The 27,133-nt window shown below is 42.9% G+C and overlaps 1 protein-coding gene across 4 annotated transcripts in view; it reads right to left on the reverse strand.

Annotated features, from left to right (window-relative positions):
- OXR1 (oxidation resistance 1) overlaps nt 1-27,133 on the reverse strand; it is a 362,168-nt gene that overhangs the window by 129,331 nt on the left and 205,704 nt on the right. The window contains exon 1 of one of the 4 annotated variants that reach the window (XM_038744619.1): nt 1,194-1,253. The exons of the other annotated variants lie outside the window; for them this stretch is intronic. Coding sequence (XP_038600547.1) covers nt 1,194-1,212 — 19 coding nt within the window. The 5' untranslated portion in view covers nt 1,213-1,253. Of the gene's footprint in view, nt 1-1,193; nt 1,254-27,133 lie in introns of those variants that run through there. 4 annotated transcript variants of the gene reach the window in all.

Consider the following 27,133-nt stretch of genomic DNA (forward strand, 5'->3'; position numbering starts at 1 on the left):
TAAAAAAATTAACCAGCCCTCAAATGATTTCAAAGACTGAATTGTAAGGATGGAATTGATTTGCCGATATAGTTCTTATTAAAAGCATCATATTATTAATAATCATTTCATAAACAACTGCTTAATAATATGGAACAAATGCTTTTGAAATTACCAAAATAAAAACAATGATAGTCTGACTTGGAAAAAAAATATCTGTGGATTATGCATACTGTTTTGCTACCTAACTTGGTATGGATCATTTGATTCAGTATTACAGTTCATGAACACTGATAAACTATATTACATATTCCTCACAGTTAATATTATAAAAGACTTTAGTACTGATAATTACTTTGTGTAATATGACTTTTAAAAATTAATTTGTTCTGGATTATTATTTATTTATGAAGTCAATAATGAATTCCCTCTGCTGCATGCCATTAAAAATCAAAGTGGTTACTCACATATCCTAATTCCTTTTATATCTTTATTCCCTCATTGTAAAAGAACAAATCAATACACCAATTACCAACTTAATGTTTTGCTTTTTTGACCTTAAAAGCTCTTTATAAACTCCGATCTACCCTACAGGTGAGGTAGCCTATCACTAAAGTAGGAATTCTTAAAGAAAACAACTTTTCAGTTTATTTTAGGAAAAGAACTCCCAAGACAGTTTCTTAAACTTGATTCCCAGAGTGGCACAGCCAAACAGGGAAATGATTATTATCATTCTAGCAAATTTACCAGGGAGTTAAAATTAAAAAGTGAAGCATTAATAGCACGCTGAGTTAAACATTCCAATGAAATTCTGTTAATGCTAAATTATTCATTTGCTCTTTGACTAGAAATTACAGAATTCAAGCTGCCATTTCTGAGCCCTGAGTTTATGAGCAATCTCAGCCAGTAGAATCTGAAGCATATGGGAGAATGGGGTTAAGGCTGGAATTTTCTTTTTTCTCATCAAATAATCATTTGAACATAAAGGCTTGCAGAAATAGTACTACTACCACAGACATGGTTTAAATCTGTTTTTCCTGTGCATTCTCCCATTTTAGACACAGAGCTCCACAGTTTGATTGGCAATCGACTACAAGCTAAGCAGTGATCACATAGCATGGATTAAGCCCCCTTTTCAATGTTGGGTCTAATTAAACTGACTTTCAGAAGGAAAAAAGACACACTTGATAAGCCTCAGGAGCATAAGTACATACCTTTACTTGTCCTGAACATTTCTCAGGTCTTCCTTTCTGATCAAACCCAGCAGGCAAAATGCTGCCTCTCATGTGGAGGAAGGACCCTAGTCTGTGAGTTTGTCCTCCTCCAGTGACACTTCTCCTTCCTCTGGCACTGTCTGTCTGCAGTTCAACCCCTACAGTTAGCCAAAGTGGGTATGACTTGGAGCATTTTGTGCCCGGCGTATAAGATGACTATGGTATTTCTGTGAACGGTGCTCTTTCCTGGCATTCTGAGTCTTTGGGGAGTGCTTTCAACAAGGGCCTGCATAATCTGCTACCCGAGCTGACTGAGAAAGTCAATCCCTGGGAAGGACAATAGAAGGCACTTCAGTTCAGCTTTCCTTATCAAGGAGTCAAACATAATTGAATGATTTTCTGGGACAAAATGCCAAAGCAAAGGCGCATTACTTCGAATATAAACATAACAGAATCGACATCAGTTGAATATCCAAGTACAAAATACTGGTATGTTTTGCACTTCGGTTCATAATTGCAGGACTTTGAGTTTTATCCTTTCTACCTCTGCCTGAGCAGCTATCACTGAATAAAACAAAATATGAAAAATTCAAACCACCTGCTGAACAAAATTTAATAACCAACATGTGATGAAATGAAAACAGTTTTAAAGGATATCTCTCGTCAAAAAGATTCAGCTCAAGCAAGTCTCGTGAGGCTTAGAGGTTGGAAATCATTTTGCTCAGGTGACAGTATCATATGTTGGATATTTTCAGGCCCTTTGATTTATGGATACCCAATTGTTGTGTGTATACTGCTCTATCTTCTCAAACATGCTGTTTTTCCAGACTTTGGAAAATATTTTGCTTCCAGATGTGGGTGACAAAAAAATCCATTCATCTCTTCAAACAATACTGACCCAGATAGACGGAAAATCAATTTTCAGCACAGCCTTATCAAAACACTGAGATGTGGTAGCTAGAGCTGTTTCCAGACCGTAAGATCTTAAAAAAAATGATATTTCTTAAGGGTTTACTAGGTACCAGGCATTATACTAAGCATTTAGGTAACTATGAGCTAATCAGGTAGGACACAGTCCATATCCCACATTGTGCTCACCCTATTAATCCCCATTGTGCAGAGGAGGCAACTGAGTCACGGTGAAATTAAGTGACTTGCTCATGGTCACACAGCAAGACGTGGTGGAACTGGGATTAGAACCCAGGTTCTTCTGACACCCAGGCCGGGGATCTACTCACTAGGCCACATTGCTTCTGTTTCCACAATGCCTTTCTGCTACCTCAGAATTGTCTCTAACCTAACAGGCCTTCCCTCATTAAGCCCTCTTTTCCCTGGTCCCCTCTCCCTTGTGCAATATCTATGCATTTGGATTTGCATCTTTTGAGCTTTTGGTATTCATCCCACCCTCAGGACCACAGCACTTTTATACAAATCTGTAAATTATTTATTTATCTTCCTATGTATCGCCCCACCCCTGTAAGTTCCTCTTGGGCAGGAAACATGTTTACCAACTCTAGTGTACTCTCCCAAGCTCTGAGTACAGTGCTCTGCACACAGTCAGCATTCAATAAATACCATCGATTGATAGCTCGTTTCCTCTTTTTCCTCAACATTTTCTACACACTTAGCTACTAAATAATCAGTAAAAATGAGGACTTTAGACATCTGACTACAAAATTAGACATAAGGCTACTTTTATATGCATTATCATGCAGTTTACCTTTGCTAGAAATAAAATTTTGCAGAATAATAATTGTTTTAAGTGAAGCACACAGGAGAGCAAGGTTACAGCTTGGAAATTGTTTTCTCCCACTCAGATAAATCATGTGAATGCAGACAGCTTAAATCTGTTACTTTCCAAATATATCTTCTGGTCTGGCATATGTCTCTGCTAATGGGTTTCCCTCTAATTTTAATTTTTTTGGGGGGGTGGTGTGACAAATCACATTTACTAACTTTTTTATAGTGCTGTAGAGATGGTCATAACCAAAAATATGTCATAATAATAATAATTATGGTATTTGTTAAGCGCTATGTGCCAAGCACTGTTCTAAGCATGTCATGAATGTAGGCTGCAAGCAGAGGGGAAAAAAAAGAAAAGAAAAAAAAAAACAGTTGCTCTCTGTATAACGGTCTCCAGTGATTCACTCCTCTGGAAAATAACGTGGTGGGGAGATGTTGAGACAGTGGCTGCCTAAGGCCTGAATCACGACGTCCCTTGACAAGGAAGACCATATTTCTCTCCAGAAACAAACTTCCCAAACGGCCAGGATACACACGTCATCTGGAAGTCCAGCTCTGTTTGTCTGTCCACTCCCATAATGGAGGAGGGGATGCAGAAGTCTGCTTGCCTTTAAGAATATTGAAAGAGCTGCAACTGAATCCCAAGTCAATGATCGTTTGACCCCTTGCCCAGATTCCTTCCCCCTTCACTGCCACCCTCCCTCCCCACCATTATTCCCTCCCTCCACTCCAAACCCCACTTATCTCACAACACAATTCTGGCCCCTTATCCCTGACTCTCGAATCCCACACCCACTAATTCTCTTTCCTCACAAATCTCCATTCTTTTGTGGAACCCCCACACCATCATAAGCAAACTCACTTTGATCTTTGACCTGTTCCTGGGCCAGTCACCCCTCTGGCCATCACTGAGATTTAGGTCTCTCCCAGTGACATTTGCTGCTGTCTTTCTATAGGGCCTCACCTTCTCCCAGTCTTCTGGTATCATAGGCTGAATGTGCCGAGGGAATCCAGGCTCCAGGCTGACTTCTGCCACTACAAATTCACTCTGCTGTGCTCTAACTAAACTCTGTTTTCTCCTTGAGAGCACTAATAATAATAATAGTACTTCTTAAGCACTTACTATATGCCAAGCACTGTTCTAACCACTGGGGTAGATACAAGTTAATCAGGTTGGAACAGTTCCTGTCCCACCTGGGGCTCACACTCTTAATCCCCATTTTACATATGAGGTAAGTGAGGCCCAGAGAAGTTAAATGACTTGCACAGTGTTACACGTCAGACATATGGTGAAGACAGGCCTAGAACCCAGTTCCTTCTGACTCTCAAGTCTGCGGTCTAAGGCACACTGCTTCTTTAGCTATTCTACTACTTGTACCTCACAATCCTCAACATCTTTTCCAAACCTTCAACTCTAAAGTCCCAAGTCTCCACACAACCTCTTTCAACAATCTCAAGGACCTTACCAACTACTTTGTTAAAAATTGAAGCCGCCACCACCACCACAGCCTTCACCTCATCAACACTCTTCATTTTCGTCTTTCTCTGGCTTCCCTGTTTCTTCTCAAGTGGAGAGTATAGAGTGAGTAGACATGCTCCTTGCTTTCAAAAAGTTTACAGTCAGTGGAGGTAGACACTAAAATAATTTAAAAATAGGAAGGTGGAAACTCCCCACACCCTAAATTCTAAAATCCGATCTCCAGCCCATTACTCACTCACATCCTCAGAATTTTTGTATAGATGCTTAGTTCAGTGCCTGGCACATAGCACTTAACAAATGCCATAATTATTATTATTTACTCAACTGTACATGCTATTATCTTGTGCACCTCTCACATTACAGGGTAAGGTCCTTGTGAGCGGGGATGTGGCACTTCTTTGTTTTTTACTTCACAGACCCTCAGTGATCATTCAAATACTAATACCATTCTTGATGGTCACAGTCCCTGCCATCTAATACCAGATTCTCCCTCAAAAAAGCCTGCAAACAATCAAATCTTTTGGTTAAGGAGACTGGAATTTAAAATGCAATGAGCCTATAGGAGATCATCTTGAAAATATTTTTATGTAATTGTAAATACCTTTATGTTTGTCTCCCCCATTAGAGCAGATGCTTCATGTGGACAGGAAACATGCCCCCTTTATTTCATACTTCCGAAGTGCTTAGCACAGGGTACTGCACCAAGGCAGAGCTCAATAAATGCTGCTGCTGCTACAACTACTATTTAATCATTTATTACTAAATGCCCCAAGTGAGCTTGGCACTCAGCAAAATATACATACAACAACCCTTCCTCTAACAGCAGATGTGCTGAATCTTCATCTTTGTCTTTTGACAATAGAAACATATCATTTTTCACCTAATTAGGTGGTTTTTAAACTAAAATGTAAAACCGATCGACTTCAGAACACTTTACCCTGCAATGTCTCATTTTTTAAGTGAAAGTTCTCTCTTCTTTAGGAAGAGAAGGTGCCCACAGAACTACCCAGACTGTGATGTGACCTTGGGTAAGTCACTTCACTTCTCTGTGCCTCAGTTTCCTCATTCATAAAATGGAGATTGAGACTGTGAGCCCCACATGGGACAGGGGCTATGTCCAACCCGATTTGCTTGTATCCACCCCAGCGCTTAGTACAGCACCTGGCACCCAGTAGGTGCTTAACAAATACAAAATTATGATTATTATTATTACCCCAGCCCTTACCACAGTGTTTGGCATATAGTAAACGCTTATCAAATACCACAATTCTTACCATTATTAAAAACCCAAAAGGGAAACTGAAAAATGCTATACCCTCTATAGCTCCATCTGGGCTAAACATACATTGTAGTATAGGACTAAATCAGTGCATTCTAGAGTAACTGATAAGAGAACTTGCCGTGAGGGGCAGTACATGCTTTGTTACCTAATTTTCAAAGGCAAACTTGATTATCTGACCACTTTCTTCAGTCACTGCTGGAACTCAAAGAAGAAAACTATTTTGTCTCGCCAAAGGTCTCTCAGTAAAATTAAGTTTTTTAGGTGTTGACTTTATGAATTACAATATTTAAGTTAAAGATTAGGAAGTTTACCTGAACTACATGGAAAGGGGAAAAAAGTGAAATGCCTCATTTTAGCCTCATCTTAAAGGTGCTTTTATCCATTAGCATTTATAGCATTTATAGCACTTAGCTTCACTGTCGTCAAATATTACAGGGTCTTTGGCACATGGCACTGTATAAAACACTAAGCAAGCAGCCTTTGTCTTTGCAGAATTACAATCTTAGAAACTCTTCAAAGTCACAGAGAGTCAGCATGGCCTAATGGAGAGAGCATGGGCCTGGGAGTCCAAAGGACTTGTGTTCTAATAATAATAATAACAATAATAATAATAATGATGGTACTTGTTAAGCGCTTACTATGTGCCAAGCACTGTTCTAAGCACTGATTCCAGCTCTGCCATTTATCTGCTGTGATACCTTGGGTGGTCACTTAACTTATCTGTGCTTCAGTTCCCTCATCTGTAAAGTGGGAATTAAGACTGTGAGCCCCATGTGGGACATGGACTGGGTCCAACCTGATTAGCTTGAATCTACCCCAGCACTTAATACAGTCCTCTAGACTGTAATCTCATTGTGGGCAGGGAATATGTCTGTGTCTGAGTCCTATTAAGAGGAGAGGTGCCACCTCAATGAGGAAAGGGGCAAGAAACTGGGTCTCATTGGATGAGCGAGCCAGTGTACCAGCAGGGCTTTTCCTCTTAAGTCTCAATATAGCCCAAAGGAGACAAGAAAGCCAAACCAATTCTTCTTTGCTTGGCCCTCTTCAATTCATGCATCTCCAACTTAGATTGCACATAATTCTCATTTCCTCCCCACTTTTCCCATCAATCGGGAAAGGTTCACAAGCAAGTTCACAAGCAATTGGATTCCTTACTATCCTAAAATAATAATAATAAGAAGAAGAATATTTGTTAGAAGCCCAATATTAAGTTCTGGTATAGATACAAGATAATTAAGTTGAAAACAGTCCCTATCCCAGATGGGACTCACAGTCTAAGTAGCCCATTTCACAGATGAGGAAACTGAGTCCCAGAACATTTAAATAACTTGTCCAAAGTCACAAAGCAGGCAAGTGGCAGAGCCAAAATTAGAACACAGGGCCTTTGATAATGGACAACACACCTGTCCTCAAGGAGATTTCCCACACCAATGTGAAAGATGGTAAGCAAACAACACACACAATATAAATTTCTTTATTGTTGGCATAAGGGCTGTTGGATCAATTTTCGAAAGGAAAACAGTCTATTAGCTCCCTGTGGCAGGGAACATGTCTACCAACTATGTAGTATTGTAATCTCCCAAGTCCTTAGTTCAGTGCTCTGCACAGAGTAAGCACTCAATAAGTAACATTGATTAATAGAAACTGGCTATTGTACAAATGAAAAACCATGTGAGAACAGCAAATCAGCTGAAAGATGTTCTCAGACTTTCAGGCTGCCTTGTGACATGCTTTCTACACAAGTGAATTTTGGTTTTTATTTGTTTTCAAGATGACAAATTATTAATTTCAAGATTCGTTCTAATTCTGGTTCCTCCACTTGCTGTTGTGTGACCTTGGGCAAGTCACAACTTCTCTGTGCCTCAGTTACCTCCTCTGTAATGTGGGGAGTGAGACTGTGAGCCCCATGTGTGACAGGGACTGTGTCCAATCTTATTTGCTTCTATCCACCCCAGCTCTTAGTACAGTGCCTGACACATGGTAAGTGCTTAACAAATACCATAATTTTCATTATTACAAATGAATTAAAGTCCATTAAGGGTATATTCCTAGATAAAGTCTACTTGCATTTCTCTGCCACTACCCAGTGATACAATAGCAAGCTTTCATTAATAGTAAACATCTTAGTTCCAGGCCTAAAGCTGCAGAACAGGTTTCTTCTGCATGCCAACCTCATTATGCTCCTTTCAGCAGAAGTAGTGAGCTTGCTTTGTCTTGTTCTCTGGGTGCAGCAGACACCTGATGTTTAATGAAAAGAGTCATCTACTACTTCAGGGGCGGTCCTGTTACTAAGGCTTAAAGACCACCTCCATGGTTAGGAAAGGCACAATACTTGGAATTTTCTTCCAATGAATATCAAAACCTGTCTTGGATTATTGAATGTTTTTGCACTTGACCTCTGTACCCTTTAAGCACTTGATATTCACCCTACCTTCATCCCCACTGCACTTATGAACCTACACATAATTTATTTAAATTAATGTTTGACCACCCCCTCCCCCAAAATTGTAACTTCACTGTGGGCAAGAAATGTGTCTACCACTTCTGTTATACTGTATCCTCCCAAGAGCTTAGTACAGTGCTTGACGCATAACAAAAGCTCGATAAATACCATTGATTGACTGACTGATTGATTAGAGTACTAAGTAATGATGTATCTGGCACTAAGGTCTATTGCCAAGCAGTCCCTGGCCTGCCTAAACTCTTCTCTATATGTCCACAGTGTTGACTCATGCATAAAAATAGTCCAAGACTGGCACCGAAAAGCTTTTAATTAGAATTTGGCACCTACAATTCATATAGGCTTGGCCTGACCTGAATTCAGATTTTCAGCCGACATGAATAATGATACTACTAATAATAATGATAATACTTGTTAAGCGCTTACTATGTGCCAAGCACTGTTCTAAGCCCTGGGGTAGATACAAGGTAATTAGGTAGTCCTATGTGGGGCTCACAGTCTTAATCCCCATCTTACAGATAAGGGAACTGAGGCACAGAGAAGTAAAGTGACTTGCCCAAAGTCACACAGCTAAGTAAGTGGTGGAGCTGGGATTAGAACTCATGAACTCTGACTCCCAAGCTCATACTCTTTCCACTAAGCCACGCCAAACGAAAGGATGAAGAACCAAGCATCTTGAATTGCTAAGAGGAGAGAGGGGGATTGAAGAGATGTTCACAAGACACTCAATTGGTGTGCTTCTAGGCAGGTTGTGTTTCTGTTTTTGTTTTTTTTCAATGGTATTTAAGTGCTTATTCTGTGCCAGGCACTGTACTAAGCTAATCAGGTTGGACACAGTCCTTGTCCCACTTGGGACTCACAATCTTAATCTCCATTTTAGGGATGAGTTAACTGACACAGAGAAGTGAAGTGACTTGCCCAAAGTTACACAGTACACAAGTGGTGGAGCTTGGATTAGAACCTCAGGTCCTTCCAAAATGACCACTAAGCAATTATTTTAAAATATCATTTACTTGCATGGAGGGGAAAAGTAATGATTTTTTACGCAGCACAAATTGATCATAAATTCTAGTTGACATGGGATGATCCTAGATTTTTATAGGGTTCTGTGGGCAGATTATTGCTCCTAAAGTTTCATCTTTCTTCCTGACATGAGATAATCTCAGCAGCAGCAATTCCAAGGGAACCAATCACAATCTGTAAAATGGGGATTAAGACTGTGAGCCCCATGTGGGACATGTGTCCAACCTGATTAGCTCGAATCTTCCCCAGTATGACTCTAAGTGCTTAGTACTGTGCTCTGCAATGCAGCAAGCACTTAAAAACATATAAAAAGTAATTCATTTTTTACTTCAAACTGATATTAAGCAGGGCAATCAGGGCAGAGAAGAGTCACAGAAACAAGTAATATAGTTCATGATTTAGAAGATGAAATCCCAAAGTGAAACAAGATTTACATGGCTTTCCCTTCTTTGATAATCTTGTTGACATGCGCCTGGTACGATCAAGGTGGCAGGAGATGGTCCTTGTGGAGACTGGATTCCCAGAGATCTCTATACTGCCACACATAAAATGCACCAAGCCTGCAGTGTGATAGACTGATGCCCATTAATAGATGATAATAATTATATTAACAAGAGGCATTTATTAAGTGCTATGTGCAAAGCACTGTTCTAAGCACTGGCACTGTTCTAAGAGCTTATTATGTGTCAAGAACTGTACTGAGTCCTGGGGTACATACAAGATGATCAGGATGGACATAGTCCCTGTCCCTCATGGAGGTCAGTTTGCGTAGGAGGGAAGAGGATTCAATCCCCATTGGACAGGTGAGGAGACTGAGGCATAAAGAAGTTAAGTGACTTTCCCAAGCTCAAACAGCAGATAAGATCCTCTGCCTCCCAGTCCCATGCTCTTTCCACTAGACCACGCTGTTCTGTGGAAGGTCACCTGAGGGTGCCTGAACCTTGAGGGTTTCTACTCACCCTGAATCCTTCCAGTGTCTCAGAACAGCTGTTTCCCCTCCCAGATCACTTTGAACACAGGTATCACTTCCTATTTGGCAGCCAGAGTGAGGCAGAGGGAGGCTGGATATGTGAAAAAAGAGGCCGAAAAGAGGGATGCCTTGTGCCACATCCATCCCAGACAAGGCTTGGGCCAGTTAGTAACCCACATCTGTAGTACAATTCTCCAGCTTTGGAGCACAGCTTGACGGCCTCAAAAATGGAGCTCGGGCTGCTCGCATTCTGTTCCCCAGCTTGGAATTTCCCACGGAGAAGGGACAGGATTGACAGGTTGAGAAAAGCTATCTGTCCTCTCCAAATTCAAGAGCAAGGAAGGCTGGAAGACTGGCCTCACCCACCTCTGGCAACAGCCCTGGCACCAATCTCACACCCAAGAGAACTCTCCCAGGATTCTTCCTCTCAGTTTCAGGGAGTTGATTGGTGGGTCGGGAGGACAACTACTATGATCAACTCTAATAGAGCAATTTCTTTTTCTTCTAGCTGCATATGCCAGCAGCTGTACCGGGCACAGAAGGCCCTGGGGTGAGCCACACAGTGGGTGCTCTCCCAGTATAATCGCTCTTCATCTGAAGCCTGGTGTTTTTGTTGTTTCAGCTAAAATAATAGATAGAAAAGATTTGATTTTTTTTTTTTTTACAGCAATGCCACCCACTCACAAAGCACTCTCCAGCTGTTTATGCCTCAGCTTCTCTCAGAGAATATGATTTGCTTGGGCAACCTTTATGGCAGGACAAACGGAAGGAACCCTTTAAGAATGGAACAAACACTACATCAGCAGAGAATGCAATAAATGGATGTGCTTCCACATGATAACTGGATCTCTAGGCTCCCTGTTTTTATGGATGTGATCGGTGAAGTGATCAAAAATAAAGGGCTTGAAAAAGCTGGATGGCACCTAAGATCCCAAACATCGTGACTTGCAAGGGGTAAACAAAACCTGGTTTGATCGTTGTGGCCAGGGAATGGGTCTACCAAGTCCATTATATTGTACTCTCCCAAATGCTTAGTACAGTGTTCTGCAAATAGTAAGCACTCAATAAATAAAATTGATTGATTGGCTATACTGCACAGTATGGGCTCCGAGAATATGAAGTGTATAATCCATTTCCCTAAAGAGCAATCAATGGCATTCACTGAGCATTCACTATGTGCACAGCATTGTGCTAAGTGCCTGGGAGAGTAAAGATCTGCCTCTGACCAAAAGTTCTAATGTACATTCATTACCTCACCTGTACAGTAGGAACAACATTCCGTGCTCTAACTCAAGAGCTTGTAGAATACCATCACCTCATCAGTGTTCTCTAATATGCTCTGGAATGAAGTTATTATGGGTTCCGCTGGACCTGCTTTCTGAAGACTTTAATAATATACAGCTCTTTTTTTAAAAAAATGGTATTTGTTAAGAGCTTACTATATGTCAAACACTGTACTAAGAGCTGGGGTAGATACTGGATAATCAAGTTGGTCGCAATCCCTATGCCACATACAGCTTACAGTCTTCATCCCCATTTTACAGATGAGGTAACTAGGCCAGAGAAATTAAGTGATTCGTCCAAGGTTACACAGTTTACAAGTGGCAGAGCAGGGATTAGAATCCAGGTGTGTTATATATGAGTAATAAATAGTATCAAAGGAATAGATACCAAAATACACATTAAAGCAGGATGCTGAATTCTGCGGCTTGATCAGATCAATCATATTTATTGAGCACTTACAGTGCGCAGAGCACTGTATTAAGCCCTTGGGAAAGTATAATAAAAGAGACATTCCCTGCCCATGAGTTTGATAGTCTTCTTTCTTGGAAAATCTCCCAGACACATTTCATAAAGTTTTGTAATCACTGGATTCAAGTTAAAAACAGCTCATCTTAGAAAACAGCTGTCAAATGGTAAAAATTCCTTTCAGGCTCTCTGAAACAGCTGCAAAGGGAGTGACATCTTCCATTCTGGGATGGACCACACTTTTGTCCCATTTAAATATCCAACCCAACCCTTGGGTAAACTGAAATTTGGTATAGAATATGAGTGGATGCCTCCTGCCTAAGCTAAAAGAGGTTTTGTGTTAAAGAGAAGGTATATGTTCCATAGCTGAGATTTAGCGAAGCACTTGTCTGTTTTAAAATTAAGCATTTTATCCTCTGTCCTCCCAACTTTCATTCATCAATTAAGCATGTCTACAATGTGTGCATATATAAAGAGAGAGGGCCAGAGGCATAAAGAGGGACAGCAACAATAAATCGTATTAAGTGATTACTGAGTACAGAGCACTGTATTAAGAGTCTGGGAGAGTGAAATATAACAGGGTTGTTAGGCAAGTTCCCTGCTATCAACAGCCTACTGTCTAGAGACATTAATAGAAATCAATCACAGATACGCACCTAAGTGCTGTGCGATTGAGGGAGTGGTGAATAAAAGGTGTATAGCCAGTGAAAAGGGGTTGCAGAAGGGAATGGGAGAAGAGGAACGAGGGCCGTCAAGGAAGACCTCTTGGAGGAGATAAAAAAATAATAATGATGGTATTTATTAATAATAATAATAATAATGGCATTTATTAAGCATTTACTATGTGCAAATCACTGTTCTAAGCACTGGGGTAGATACAAGGTAATCAAGTTGTCCCACATGTGGCTCACAGACTTAATCCCCATTTTCCAGATGAGGGAACTGAGGCCCAGAGAAGTTAAGTCACTTGCCCAAAGTCACACAGCTGACAAGTGGCAGAACTGGGATTTGAACCCATGACCTCTTGACTCCAAAGCCAAGCTGCTCAGTGGAAAAAGATGTGCTTTTTTAATGTATATGTTCCATAGCTGAGATTTGGCCAAGCACATGTATATTTTAAACTAAAGTGCTTTGTCTTCTCTCCTTCCAACTTTCATTAACTACTGCATATTCACAATATGTATTCAGATAAAGAGACACAGAGCCAGAAAACCAGAGATGGCCAGCAACAAAGAGAGAGTTTGTGAGGTAGTTTGCCTTGCTAAAAGCTGTGCCCTTCGGGATGCCTCTGGATCTTCATCTTCACAAGGTCTTTGCTCAAGAACAAAGACCTCTACTTGCTGGAGAATTTTTCTCTCAACTGTACAAAGGCTAGCAGACATGGCTTCACAAACAATCACTCATTTCACCCAAGTCACTTAGGTTTTCTTAATCTGTCCAGCCCAGAGGTATAAGGGAGAGAGTGTAACATTACACCTACAGAGCTATGACACCAATAGTAACAACAGATTCTATAAGAACCTGGATTGCCTCACTACAGTAGTACCCATATCTGACTAGCTGACCCAGATTTCATTGCACAATAGGTAGTGATGATGAAATGATGAGTAAAATGACTAATAAGCTAAATAGCAGAGGTCTCGTTCTGTCCAGTGAATATGATGAACCTCAACTCACGAGTATCAGCACAAAAGTTCCTTCTATCAAATAAGACAAAGGGTAATTGATAAATCATTGGTATTTATTGACTGCTTACTGTATTAAGTGCTTGGGAGACTATAACAGACTTGGTAGACTTGTTCCCTACCCACTAGTAGCTTGCAGTCTAGAGGGATATATTGGATGCACCCAGGGAGTCAGATGACTGGGAATCTACAGCCCCAACTACATTGCATGCAAGCACGTGTGCGGGCGCGTGCGCGCGCACACCCACACACACCCACACCCACACACACACACACACCCCTTGCTCAGTGGTCAAAAGCTGAAATAGCCCACTATGTTGTTTTAGTGCAGTGCTGACACTAGAAAATATTTATCACCCACCACACTTTTTTAAGGTATTTGTTAAGTATTTACTAGGTGCCAGACAACGTACTAAGCACTGGGGTAGATTCAAGATAATAAGGTTAGACACAGTCCATGTCCCACTTGGGGCTTGCAGTCATAAGTCCATCTACATCGTAAGGTCGTTATGGGCATGGAAGGTGCCTGCTAATTGTTCATTCATTCAATCATATTTATTGAGCACTTACTGTGTGCAGAGCACTGTAGTAAGTGCTTGGGAAGTACAAGTTGGCAACATATAGAGATGGTCCCTACCCAACAATGGGCTCACAGTCTAGAAGGGGGAGACAGACAGCAAAACATGTGGACAGGTGTCACATCTTCAGAATAAATAGAAATAAAGCTAGATGCACATCATTAACAAAATAAATAGAATAGTAAATATGTACAAGTAAAATAGAGTAATAAATATGTACAAACATATATACAGGTGCTGTAGGGAGGGGAAGGAGGTGGAGCAGGGGGGATGGGGAGGAGGAGAGGAAAAAGGGGGCTAGGTCTGGGAAGGCCTCCTGGAGGAGGTGAGCTCTCAGTAGGACACTGAAGGGAGGAAGAGAGCTAGCTTGGTGGATGTGCAGAGGGAGGGCATTCTAGGCCGGGGGAGGACGTTTGCCGGGGGTCGACGGCGGGACAGGAGAGAATGAGGCACAGTGAGGAGGTTAATGGCAGAGGAGTGGAGGGTGTGGGCTGGGCTGTAGGAGAAGAGAGGTGAGGTAGGAGGGGGCGAGGTGATGGAGAGCCTTGAAGCCGAGAGATAGGAGTTTTTGCTTGATGTGTAGGTTGACTGATAGCTACTAGAGATTTTTGAGGAGAGGAGTAACATGCCCAGAGCATTTCTGCACAAAGATGATCCGGGCAGCAGTGTGAAGTATAGACTGAAGTGGGGAGATACAAGAGGATGGGAGATCAGAGCGGAGGCTGATGCCATAATACAGTCAGGATACTGTACTCTTCCAAATCCTCACTGTACCTCGTTCTCGCCTGTCCCGCCGTCGACCCCCAGCCCATGTCCTTCCCCTGGCCTGGAATGCCCTCCCTCCGCACATCTGCCAAGTTAGCTCTCTTCCTCCCTTCAAAGCCCTACTGAGAGCTCACCTCCTCCAGGAGGCCTTCCCAGACTGAGCCCCCTTTTTTCTCTCCTCCTCCCCATCCCCTCAGCCCTCTTTCCCCTCCCCACAGCACCTGTATATATGTTTGTACAGATTTATTACTCTATTTTACTTGTACATATTTACTATTCTATTTATTTTGTTAATAATGTGCATCTAGCTTCATTTCTATTTATTCTGATGATGTGACACCTGTCCACATGTTTTGTTGTCTGTCTCCCCCTCTAGAATGTGAGCCTGTTATTGGGTAGAGACCGTCTCTATATGTTGCCGACTTGTACTTCCCAAGCACTTAGTGCAGTGCTCTGCACACTGTAAGCACTCAATAAATATGATTGATTGAATGAATGGTTAGTACAGTGCTCAGCATGTAGTAAGAACTCAATAAATACCAGTGATTGATTGCTTAATCCCCACTTTTTAGATAACAGGAACAGACAAGTTAAGTGACTTGCCCAAGGTCATACAGCAGACAAGTGGCAGAGCAGGGATTAGAACACATTATACCAGGCTCGCTGAAACAATGTGATGATGTCATGTGGGGCCGGAAGCCAGATGCCACAACCACCACCCTTGGCCCCTACCTTTCAAGCAGAGGCCGGAAAACCCCAGAAACAGCTGACGATCCTCATCCTTTCTGCCCTGTTGCACTGAAGCAATTATCTCTCCCACAGCTGGGTGGGAGCATGGGCCTATCAAGGGCTAAGGGCTGAGCAGCCCCTTCCTGCTCAAGGTCTCCATTGGGCTTCACTGCAAGTGTCAAGTCAATGCAACTATTTGTCTTTGAAGTAGGAGTCTGCAATAAAGTAAAGCGTTTAAGGGCAGAACAGATGACTGCACAGATAAACAGCTTGGAAATTGTATCTTGGTTCTTCCCCCTAACAGCAGGAGCAGGAGTACTGCTCCACTTAGGACAGAGAGAGTAGTATTGAGAACCTTCAATCCTGGGCAGAAGTTGCAGGAAAACTACAGAGAAAAAGGCTTTGCTCCTAGGGAAAGCTCATCCTAGGAAGTACCATCTTTCTTTCTGACATTTTGGGAATAATTTTACCACAGGAAGGATTGATTGTGATTGTTTACTATAATTCCTACACATAGCCAAGACTGAGGCTAAAGAAAGAGACAGCTAGCAATTAGATAACAACCCCAAACTGAATTTCAGCAGGAATGTTACCCCACAGTAAAGAAAACTCAGCACCCACTAGTACAACAGGGAAACAAAGGAGGTGCTAATTCCAGTGCTGAACATTGACACCTGCATTAGATTTCTAGAGCCAGGAAAGATGTGGAGTCAACCCAAAAGCCTAGATGTGTGTCTGCTGTGTGACCTTGGGCAAGTCACTTAACTTCTCTGTGCCTCAATTACCTCATCTGTAAAAAGGGGATTAAGGCTGTGATCACCACATGGCACAACCTGATCACCTTGTATCTACCCCAGTGCTTAGACAGTGCCTGACACTTAGTAAGTACTTAAATATGATTATTATTATTAAAATAGTGGCAAAATGTAAACAGCATGGCATAGTGGATAGAAGACAGGATTGGAGTCAGCTGGTCATGGGTGCTAATTTCAGCTCCACCACTTGTCTACTGTGTAACCTTGGGCAAGCCAATTGACTTCTCTGGGTCTCAGTTCTCTCATCTGTAAAATGTGGATTTAGACTGTGAGCCCCACAAGGGACAGAGACTGTGTCCTACCCAACTTGCTTGTATCCACCTCAGTGCTTAATACAGTGCCTGGCATATAGTATTCATTCATTCAATCATATTTATTGAGCGCTTACTGTGTGCAGAGCACTGTACTAAGCGCTTGGGAAGTACCAGTTGGCAACACATAGAGACGGTCCCTACCCAACAGTGGGCTCACAGTCTAGAAGGGAGAGACAGAGAACAAAACAAAACACATTAACAAAATAAAATAAATAGAATATGTACAAGTAAAATAGAGTAATAAATACGTACAAACATATATACATATATACAGGTGCTGTAGGTGCTTAACAAATACCTCAATTATTATTATCAACACCAACAAACCCAATTTCCCTCTGAAATCCTCCTTTTCCAGGAGATAGTCCCAGTTTTATTTTCTCCTTCTCAGGTCATACTCTCAACTAAGCAGTAGCACTTTGGCGTATCCAAATTTTCAGTACTTTATATTTACATACTTTTAGCCCATGCATGTTCATCTTGGCATCTTTACATTCTCTTTCTCCTCAGAACAATTTATTTATGGCTGGTTTTCTCCATGAAATGGGCAGATCCTTTAAGTCAAGGACCTTGTCTTCTGAACACTCTACCAAGAACTTAGAGGGAGCACTCAACAGAACAATACAAATTAATCCACTCCCTCCTCTTTTGCCTCCTCTCCCCACCAAATAATAAAACAAATTCTACTTTTTAATAGCCTTTCATTTGTCACTCACAGGCGAGGAAACCTCTTAATTCATGTATGGGCCAGTTTCTTCTCTCAATGTTTCATTCTGCTCCATGTTAACAGGTTTGCTTTTTCCTTCCCTCTCACCTGCTATCACAGAATATCACAATTCCAACACACATAGGGAAACATCATGGGCCAGTGGGAAAAACAAGGGCCTGGAATTCAGAAAACCTGGGTTCTAATCCCAGCTCTGCCATTTATCTACTGTGTAATCTTGGACAATTCCCTTCATTTTCCTGTGCCTCAATTTCCCCAACTGTAAAATAGGGATTCAATACCACCTCTCCCTGCTCTCAAACTGTGAATGCTTTATAGGACAGTGTCCACCCTGGTTAACTTGCATCTACCTCAGTACTTAGAACAGTGCCTGACACACAGCTTGCTCACTGTGTCTGATCTTGATCGCCACTGACCCCTTACCCAAGTCCTGCCTCTGGCCTGGAATGCCCTCCCTCCTCAACTCTGACAGACTCTCCCCCCTTCAAAGCCGTATGGAAGGCAAATGTCCTCCAAGAGGCCTTCCCTGACTAAACCCCCCTTTCCTCTTTTCCAACTCCCTGCTGTGTTACCTTGACTTGCTCCCTTTGTTCTCCCCTCCCTCAGCCCCACAGTACTCATATACATATTTGTAATTTATTTATTTATATTAATGTCGGTCTCCCCGCCACCCCCACTCCAGCCTGTAAGCTCCTTGTGGCAGGGAGTTTGTCTGTTTATTGCTTTATAGTGCTCTGCACACAGTGAGCACTCAGTATGTAACAATTGAATGAAGTAATAAACAAATACCACAATAAATAAACATTCTTAGGTGCTAATGACCTACCTTCTTTCTGCATGATCCTAGCAATACAACCTCCCAAAACCAACTCTGACAGCACTAAGCAAACAGCACCTGTCTCAGCAGGAAATGGCTCCCACCTCACTCCAGCTATAAGTGCTTTTTACTGAGCTTATTAGTTTCTATAATGCAGAAACACCAGCAGGTGGTCTGAGTTAGGCAAATAAAAACTAGCCATTCTCTGTGGAAGGGGCACTCCTCTTGTTAAAACCTTGAAGTTGAATCTGCAGCATTACAAGTCAGAATTTCAGCAGTGCCATTCTAGGTCAGATAAACAGTTCACTCAGCCCAAGATTGTATCTTTCACAGAGAAAATAAAAGAGAGTTGGGTGTCTTACTCGATAGTCAATCATAAGTTTCCCTGTAACATAACCAGCATTCTGTCAAAAATCTTCTTCGTCCTATTGGTCTTTTCTCCCTCCACAACTTCCTGGTGTAGTGAACTGTATAAACATACCACCTGCTGTAAGCTCATTGTGGACAGAGAATGGGACTGTTATAGTGTATTCACCCAGGTGCTTAGTACAATGTTCTGCACACAGGAAGTGCTCAATAAACATGATTGACTGACTGACCTGCTGTTTGAGTTTTCTGCCAGCTGAAATCTGTCATCTTCCAGCTTCAGTGGTTTCCTAAGGTTGTGGATTTGGCGAATCATTCCAAACTTGTCTTTTCCAGGTCTTCATGATTTTATAAATTTAAATCACCACTTCCCATCTTTCTAGACTTTATGAGTGGTAATCTTTCAAGATATCCCCATTTAGAAGGTGCTTCATTCCCTGGACCACCCTTCTTTTATTATCGGATATGCTTTGTTTAACTTATTCAACACTAAAATGCAGTGCCTGAGAAAGATGTTTATCCTGGTAATCTTTCATTATGTTTTTCAGAGAACTAGCCTAATGTAAAAAGCATGGGACTGGGAATCAGGAAACCCAGTTTGCTCACTTGCCTTTTGTGTGACCTTGGGCAATTAACTTTTCTTCACTCATAATATGACACTACAACAGCAGTAGTAAGTAAACATATTTTTCAGTGTTTACTATGTGCAGAGCACTGCACTATTTATTTATATTAGTGTCTGTCTCACCCTCTAGACTGTGAGCTCTTTGTGAGCAGGGAATGTGTCTATTAACTCTGTTGTACTGAGCTGTCCTCAGAGCTTAGTGCAGTTCTCTGCACATGGTAAGTGCTCATTAAATACCACTGATTGATTGATTGATTGATTGACTAAGCATTGGAAAGAATACACAGGTAAGAATTAAATATGATCCCTGTGCCTCAGGGACTCACAATCCCTGAGGAGGGGAGGGGACTTGCAAACAGATACAAAAGGAGAGATGAAGCGAACCACTAAGATGATGAAAGACCAAAATATAAAAGAAAAGATCAATAGACTACTGTGACTAGAGAAGCAGAATTTCAGGCTCCTCAAGGTTCAGAGTCCACAGGCTCAACCGCAGCAGTGGTAAGCAGTGCAGCAGCAGCCATCTCAGTCTTTTCAAGGTCTTCTGGAGGTGGCACCAGGCTAGAGCAAGGGCCTGGCAGTCAGAAGGACCTGGGTTCTAATTCTGCCTCTGCTACTTGTCTGTTGTGTGACTTTGGGAAAGTCACTTCACTTCTCTGTGTCCCAGTTACCTCATCTGTAAAATGGGAAATAAGACTGTGAGCTCTATGTGGAACAAGGACTGTGCTCAACCCATTTAGCTTGCACCTACCCCAGCGCTGAGTGCAGTACCTAGAACATAGTAAGTGCCTAACAAATACCACAATTATTATTATCATTATTATTCTTTTTTTCTGCTGGGGTGCTGTAATGCATGCCCGCATGAAGGCTTCTTGGTGAAGCAGAGGACATCAGGTGTAGGTTACCAATTCTCCCCTACTCTGAGACTCTGAGCCTGTGTGGGTTAGAAATGATGTCCAATCCAATTATCTTCTACCTAGTCCAGTGCTTAGAACAGCATTTAGAAGCAATCAGTCATAATAATTATGATATTTTTTAAGCGCTTACTATGTTCCAGGCACTGTACTAAGTGCTGGAGTGGTATAAACAAATCGGGTCAGACACAGTCCCTGTCCCACGTAGGATGCACAGTCTTAATCCCCATTTTACAGATGAGGTCACTGAGGCACAGAAAAGTGAAGAGACGTGCCCAAGGTGACATCGCAGACAAGTGGTAGAGCCAGGATAAGAACCCATGATCTCTGACTCTCAGGCCTATCCACCATACCATGCTGCTTCCCAATGTTTATTGAGCACTTACTGTGTGCAGAGCACTATACTAAGTACTTGAAAGAGTACAACAGAGTTAGTAGACATGATCCCTGGCCTCCAAGAGATTACAATCTAGTAGGAGAGAACAATCTAGTGGGGTAGACAACACTAAAATAAATTACGGATAAGAGGATGAAATTCAACACATGGGAAAACATTTTTGTGTGTGTCCAACATAGCTGGGAGCATGGATTCCACACTAGGCTTTTTGGCCACATGTGCACTTCTAGGTGAACTTCACCATCAGTGGCATCTTCTTTGAATATGACTCATCTCCCCCATTAAACTCACACTGTCAACCTGTCATCAAATTCTGTCAGTTCTACCTTCACGGCATCACTAGACTCTGGCCGTCCTTTCCATCCAAATAGCTTTCATGCTGCTCTAACCACTTATCTCCCCCCTTGAGTACTGCATCAGCCTCCTCGCTGGCCTCCCTGACTCTTCTCTTACCATTCCAGTACATTCTTCACTCTGCTGCCTCGATTATTTTTCTAAAAAAATCCTATCCCTCCGTTCCTCAAAAGCTTCCAGTGGTGGTCCATCCACCTCAACATGAAACAGAAACTCCTTACTACCAGCTTTAAAACACTCAATCAGCTGTCCCCCTCTTACCTTACCTCACTCATCTCCTGCAACCCAACCTGCTCACTTCAATGGCATTTATTGAGCGCTTACTGTGTGTAGAGCACTCTACTAAGCATTTGGGAGAGCAAGTATAACAGAGTTGTTTGACAAGTTCCTTGCCCACAGTGAGCTTACATTTTGCTCCTCTAATCCCCATCTACTCTCTGAATCTCGAAGTGAGTTGCTCAAGGTCACGCAGCAGGCAAGTGATGGCATTCATTCATTCATTCATTCAATCGTATTTATTGAGTGCTTACTGTGTGCAGAGCACTGTACTAAGTGCTTGGGAAGCACAAGCTGGCAACATATAGAGATGGTCCCTACACAACAGTGGGCTCACAGTCTAGAAGGGGGAGACAGAGAACAAAACAAAACATATTAACAAAATAAAATAAATAGAATAGATATGTACAAGTAAAATAAATACATAAATAGAGTAATAAATACATACAAACATATATACATATATACAGGTGCTGTGGGGAAGGGAAGGAGGTAAGGCGGGGTGGATGGAGAGAGGGAGGAGGGGGAGAGGAAGAGGGGGCTCAGTCTGGGAAGGCCTTCTGGAGGAGTGAGCTCTCAGTAGGGCCTTGAAGGGAGGAAGAGAGCTAGCTTGGCGGATGTGGGGAGGGAGGGCATTCCAGGCCAGGGGGATGACATGGGCCAGGGTTCGACAGCGGGACAAATGGGAATGAGGCACAGTGAGGAGATTAGCGGTAGAGGAGCGGAGGGTGTGGGCTGGGCTGTAGAAGGAGAGAAGGGAGGTGAGGTAGGAGGGGGCGAGGTGATGGACAGCCTTGAAGCCCAGGGTGAGGAGTTTCTGCCTGATGTGTAGGTTGATTGGTAGCCACTGTAGATTTTTGAGGAGGGGAGTAACATGCCCAGAGCGTTTCTGGACAAAGACAATCCGGGCAGCGGCTTGAAGTATGGATTGAAGTGGGGAGAGACAAGAGGATGGGAGATCGGAGAGGAGGCTGATACAGCAGTCCAGACGGCTAGAATGAGAGCTTGAACGAGCAGGGTAGCGGTTTGGATGGAGAGGAAAGGGCGGATCTTGGCAATGTTGTGGAGCTGAGACCGGCAGGTTTTGGTGATGGCTTGGAAGTGAGGGGTGAACGAGACAGCGGAGTCGAGGATGACACCAAGGTTGCAGGCTTGTGAGATGGGAAGGATGGTAGTGCCATCAATAGTGATGGGAAAGTCAGGGAGAGGGCAGGGTTTGGGAGGGAAGACAAGGAGTTCAGTCTTGGACATGTTGAGTTTTAGGTGGCGGGCAGACATCCAGATGGAGATGCACATCATTAACAAACTAAATGGAATAGTAAATATGTACAAGTAAAATAAATAGAGTAATAAATCTGTACAAACATATATATAGGTACTGTGGGGAGGGGAAGGAGGTAGGGCGGGGGGGATGGGGAGGAGGAGAGGAAAAAGGCGGCTCAGTCTGGGAAGGCCTCCTGGAGGAGGTGAGCTCTCAGTAAGGCTTTGAAGGGAGGAAGAGAGCTAGTTTGGTGGATGTGTGGAGGGAGGGCATTCCTGGCCAGAGGGAGGATGTGGGCCGGGGGACGACGGTGGGACAGGCGAGAGCGAGATACAGTGAGGAGGTTAGTGGCAGAGGAGCGGAGGGTGTGGGCTGGGCTGTAGAAGGAGAGAAGGGAGGTGAGGTAGGAGGGGGCAATGTGATGGAGAGCCTTGAAGCCGAGAGTGAGGAGTTTTTGCTTGGTATGGCAGAAATGGCAGGAAGCAGTGTAGCCTAACGGAAAGAGCAAAGGTCTGTGTCCTAATCCTGGTTCCACCACCTGTCTGCTGGCAGACCTTGGGCAAGTCACTTAATTTTTCTGTGCCTCAGTTACCTCATCTGTAAAATGGGGATTCAATCTTCTTCCCTCCAATTTAGGCTGTGTGCCATAAGTAGGATAGGGACTGTGGCCAACCTTATTATTACAGTGCTTGTAATAGTAAGTACTTAAATACCATTAAAAAAAAACAAAAGCAAAAGTGACAGACCTAGGATTTTGACCCCAGTTGCCTGATTCCTATGTTCTTTGCTCTTTCCACTAGGCCATGCTGTTTTCCCAGCTCTTAGTGCAGGGCTTTGCACACAGTAGGCATTTACTAAATGCTATTCCTACTAACTGAAGTGGAAGGTCTCCACTAGACCCCTCTGCCTCTCGGTTTTCAAGAAGTAATTGTGTCATAAACTTGAAGACTGCCAATCCTCAAACTTCAGTGTCATTTCCTGAAAACATAGCTTTTCACAATAAGAGCCAAATTTTACTGGTGCTAAATTAAGACAGATCAGTGGAGGGCTGGGTGGACAATTGGCTAAATTACTGTTCCTTTATCTTGGCTCCTATCCATCTTCCTTGTTTTCACTTCTCCTCCCTACAGGATTGGGACTGCCAATTGACAAGGCAGGAAGGGCTCTTATCTGCTTTTCATAATATCGATCAGCTCTCTTCAGAGCCTTAGCAAGACTGAGCAAGGCATATGACGATTCCGGAAACTGCATTGACTCTTTTAGATCGAGAGCTATCAGGAAGTACATCAAAGCAGTAATGTATTATATAAACCCTCTCCTGAGCTGATACAGTTAATCCAGCCACCGCGGGGCCTCCTCCCAGTCATGGAAATAGCCAAGGACAAATGATAAGGTTGGTTGGATGACTGAGAGAGTGTATATGGTTCCTGCGGCACAGTAAGGGGACGTCTGCAAATCCTTCCTTTATGCTTCCTTTGGTCAGAAGGTTCCAGGCCGCTGACTGCTCCTACTGGAATGTATCTGTTTATTGTTGTACTGTAGTCTCCCGAGTGCTTAGTACAGTCCGCGGCACAAGGTACATGCTCAATAAATATGATTGAATGATTGAATGAATGAATGAATGAGAGCTAAGCCCAGAGGCTTGTGGGAAGAGCTGCACAATGACTTAGCCTGTTGCCCTGGCACTGCTCTGATACTTCGCTGGTCCCATCTAGTGGCAAGAGAATGGAGTGGTCCCTGGTAGTCCCAGCAGCTTACTGGAGAGGGTTCAAGGGGAGAAGGGAGAAAGTGCAGGAGGAAGGAGAAAGACAGGGAAGAGGTGAAGGAGAAAGAAGGGCGAGGTGAGGAGAATGAGGAGGAGGAAGAGGACAAAGAGGGGAGAGGTGGGAGGAAGAGGAGAAAGGGAGGTAAGGTGGAAGGAAGATGAACTGATTCTTGGATTCATCTTCTAGACTGTGAGCTCATTGTTGGGTAGGGGCCGTCTCTATATGTAGCCAATTTGTACTTCCCAAGTGCTTAGTACAGTGCTCTGCACACAGTAAGCGCTCAATAAATATGATTGAATGAATAAATGAATCTTCAGCCTGCAGAGAGACTTGAAAAATCAAGACCCGCACATGAGCTGTGGTGATCCTGGGTCTCCTGGGTGCCCTACATCCAGAATGGAGTGTAGTGCTGGATCACATTTTGTTTCTGCTCCTAGTAAGGGTCTTCCTGGGGACTTTGAGCTACTCTCAGATAAGAGAGTTTATTAGTGAGATTTATCTGTCCAAAATGTTTAGGGTAGTAATAATAATAATAATGATGATGGCATTTGTTAAGCACTTACTATGTGCAAAGCACTGTTCTAAGCGCTGGGGGGGATACAAGGTGATCAGGTTGTCCCACGTGGGGCTCACAGTCTTAATCCCCATTTTACAGATGAGGTAACTGAGGCTCAGAGAAGTTAAGTGACTTGCCCAAGGTCACACAGCAGACACGTGGCGGAGCCGGGATTCGAACCCATGACCTTTGACTCCAAAGCCCGTGCTCTTTCCACTGAGCCAAGCTGCATAATGATTCACTATTACACTTTATGCTAGAATGTCATTCTAATTTATTCCCTTGGGGTGATATAAATTTGAGGATTCATTTTTTAAAAAAATTAAGAACAGTTTTCTGAAAAAGTCCATGTATATACAGAAATTGAATGAATTGCCCATACTTTGCCCAGGTTTGGGAAGAATTAGACTGAGGGAGAGGGGAATAGAAGGAGAAAAACACCCAAACACAAATGTAATGAAGCTTCTTTGTTTGAAAGGGAACTGCAGCAGCAGGAGTACATGAGAGCAAATACAACCACTTACTACCACTGCTGGCTCCCAAAATTTCCACCAAAGCTGCCTGGCACAAAATCCCTAGGAGCCAAAAGAGGTGAGAACTGAGGGGAGCAGTTGATGTGCTGCTATATGACTTGTCTGCTGTGTGACTCTGGGCAAGTCACTTAACTTCTCCGTGCCTCAGTTATCTCATTGTAAAATGGGGATTGAAACAGAGAGCCCCATGTGGGACAGGGACTGTGTCCAACCTGATTTTCCTGTATCCACCCCAGTGCTTAGTACAGTGCCTGGCACATAGTAAGCCCTTAACACATACCACAAGTATTATTACAATGACTATGGGGCAGTAGTCAATCAATCAATGGTACTTTTTGAACATTTACCCTTTGCAAAGCACTGTACTAAATGCTTACGAGACTACAATGCAATAGAATTAGTAAACACAATCCCTGCCCTCAAGGAGCTTATGGTTTTGAGAGGGAAATAGTCATTGGAGTGACTGAATGAGATAGCCCCAGTCATTCAAACTGTTCAGTGATATAAGAGGGTCTTGAACAGCAGCAGCAACCAACCAGTCCAAAACATGTGGTAGAAAAAGGGTCCATGTTCTATCAATCAATCATAGTTATTGAGCTCTTACTGTGTGCAAAGCACTGTACTAAGCACTTGGGAGGGAGAGTACAATATATCAGAATTGAACTGCTAGCTTCTTATTGTAGCCCAAGCACAGAAAGTTATGGTTATGAGTAGGGAGTGGCAATCTACTAGGTGAGAAGCAACATCAAGTGAGTCAAGTGGAAAAGAACTAGGAGGAAGTTTCATTTTTATTGTCTCTGGGGAAGGTAAGGGTCTCCAACCCAATACACTTATTTGGGCACGTGGGCCATCCCTGAAGTTTCTTAGCAAGAGAATCAATCAGTCAGTCAATCATATTTATTGAGTGCTTATTTTATAGAGCATTGTACTAAGTGCTTGGATCGGTAGATATGTTCTCTGCCCACAAGGAGCTTTCAGTCTAGAAGGGGAAGAGAGATGTCTCTTCCCAACATAATAATAATAATAATAACGGCATTTATTAAGTGCTTACCATGTGCAAATCACTGCTCTAAGCACAGGAGAGGTTACAAGGTGATCAGGTTGTCCCACAGGGGGCTCACAGTCTTCATCCCCATTTTACAGATGAGGTAACTGAGGCACAGAGAAGTTAAGTGACTTAAAGTCACAGAGCTGACAATTGGCGGAGCTGAGATTTGAACCCATGACTTCTGACTCCACAGCCTGTGCTCTTTCCACTGAGCCATGTGTGCAATTCAGGGAGATGTTGACCTTGATCTGTGCTTGTATGTGCACCACCAATAATTTTCTTGTAGTTTTTTCACATAAGCTCAAAGGTGACTGGCCTAGTTTTTAAGTGCCTCTATTACCATTGGGATAGTACTTTCCTGACAGAAATTCAGAGGAAGCCATGGCTGTGGTGAATGCTGCCTGAGGGCAGGAGTGCCATGAGGCAATATCCAGAGTAAAGGCAGAGTAGCCCTGGACTGAGTGCGATAGCACAGACACAACCCCCAGCCCTAATACCTACCCTCCAAAACTCCCAGCCCACAGCTAATTGGACCCCAACATTGCCTAGTAGATAGAGTGTGGACCTGGGAACCAGAAGGACCTGGGTTCTAATCCTGGCTCTGCCACTTCTCTGGTGTGTGGACCTTGGGCAACTCACTTCACTTCTTTGTGCCTTAGTTTCCTCAGCAATTACCTGTTCTCCTTCCTACTTACACACTGAGTCC

This window comes from Tachyglossus aculeatus, chromosome 4 (assembly GCF_015852505.1).
Source record: "Tachyglossus aculeatus isolate mTacAcu1 chromosome 4, mTacAcu1.pri, whole genome shotgun sequence".
Classification (NCBI taxonomy): domain Eukaryota; kingdom Metazoa; phylum Chordata; class Mammalia; order Monotremata; family Tachyglossidae; genus Tachyglossus; species Tachyglossus aculeatus.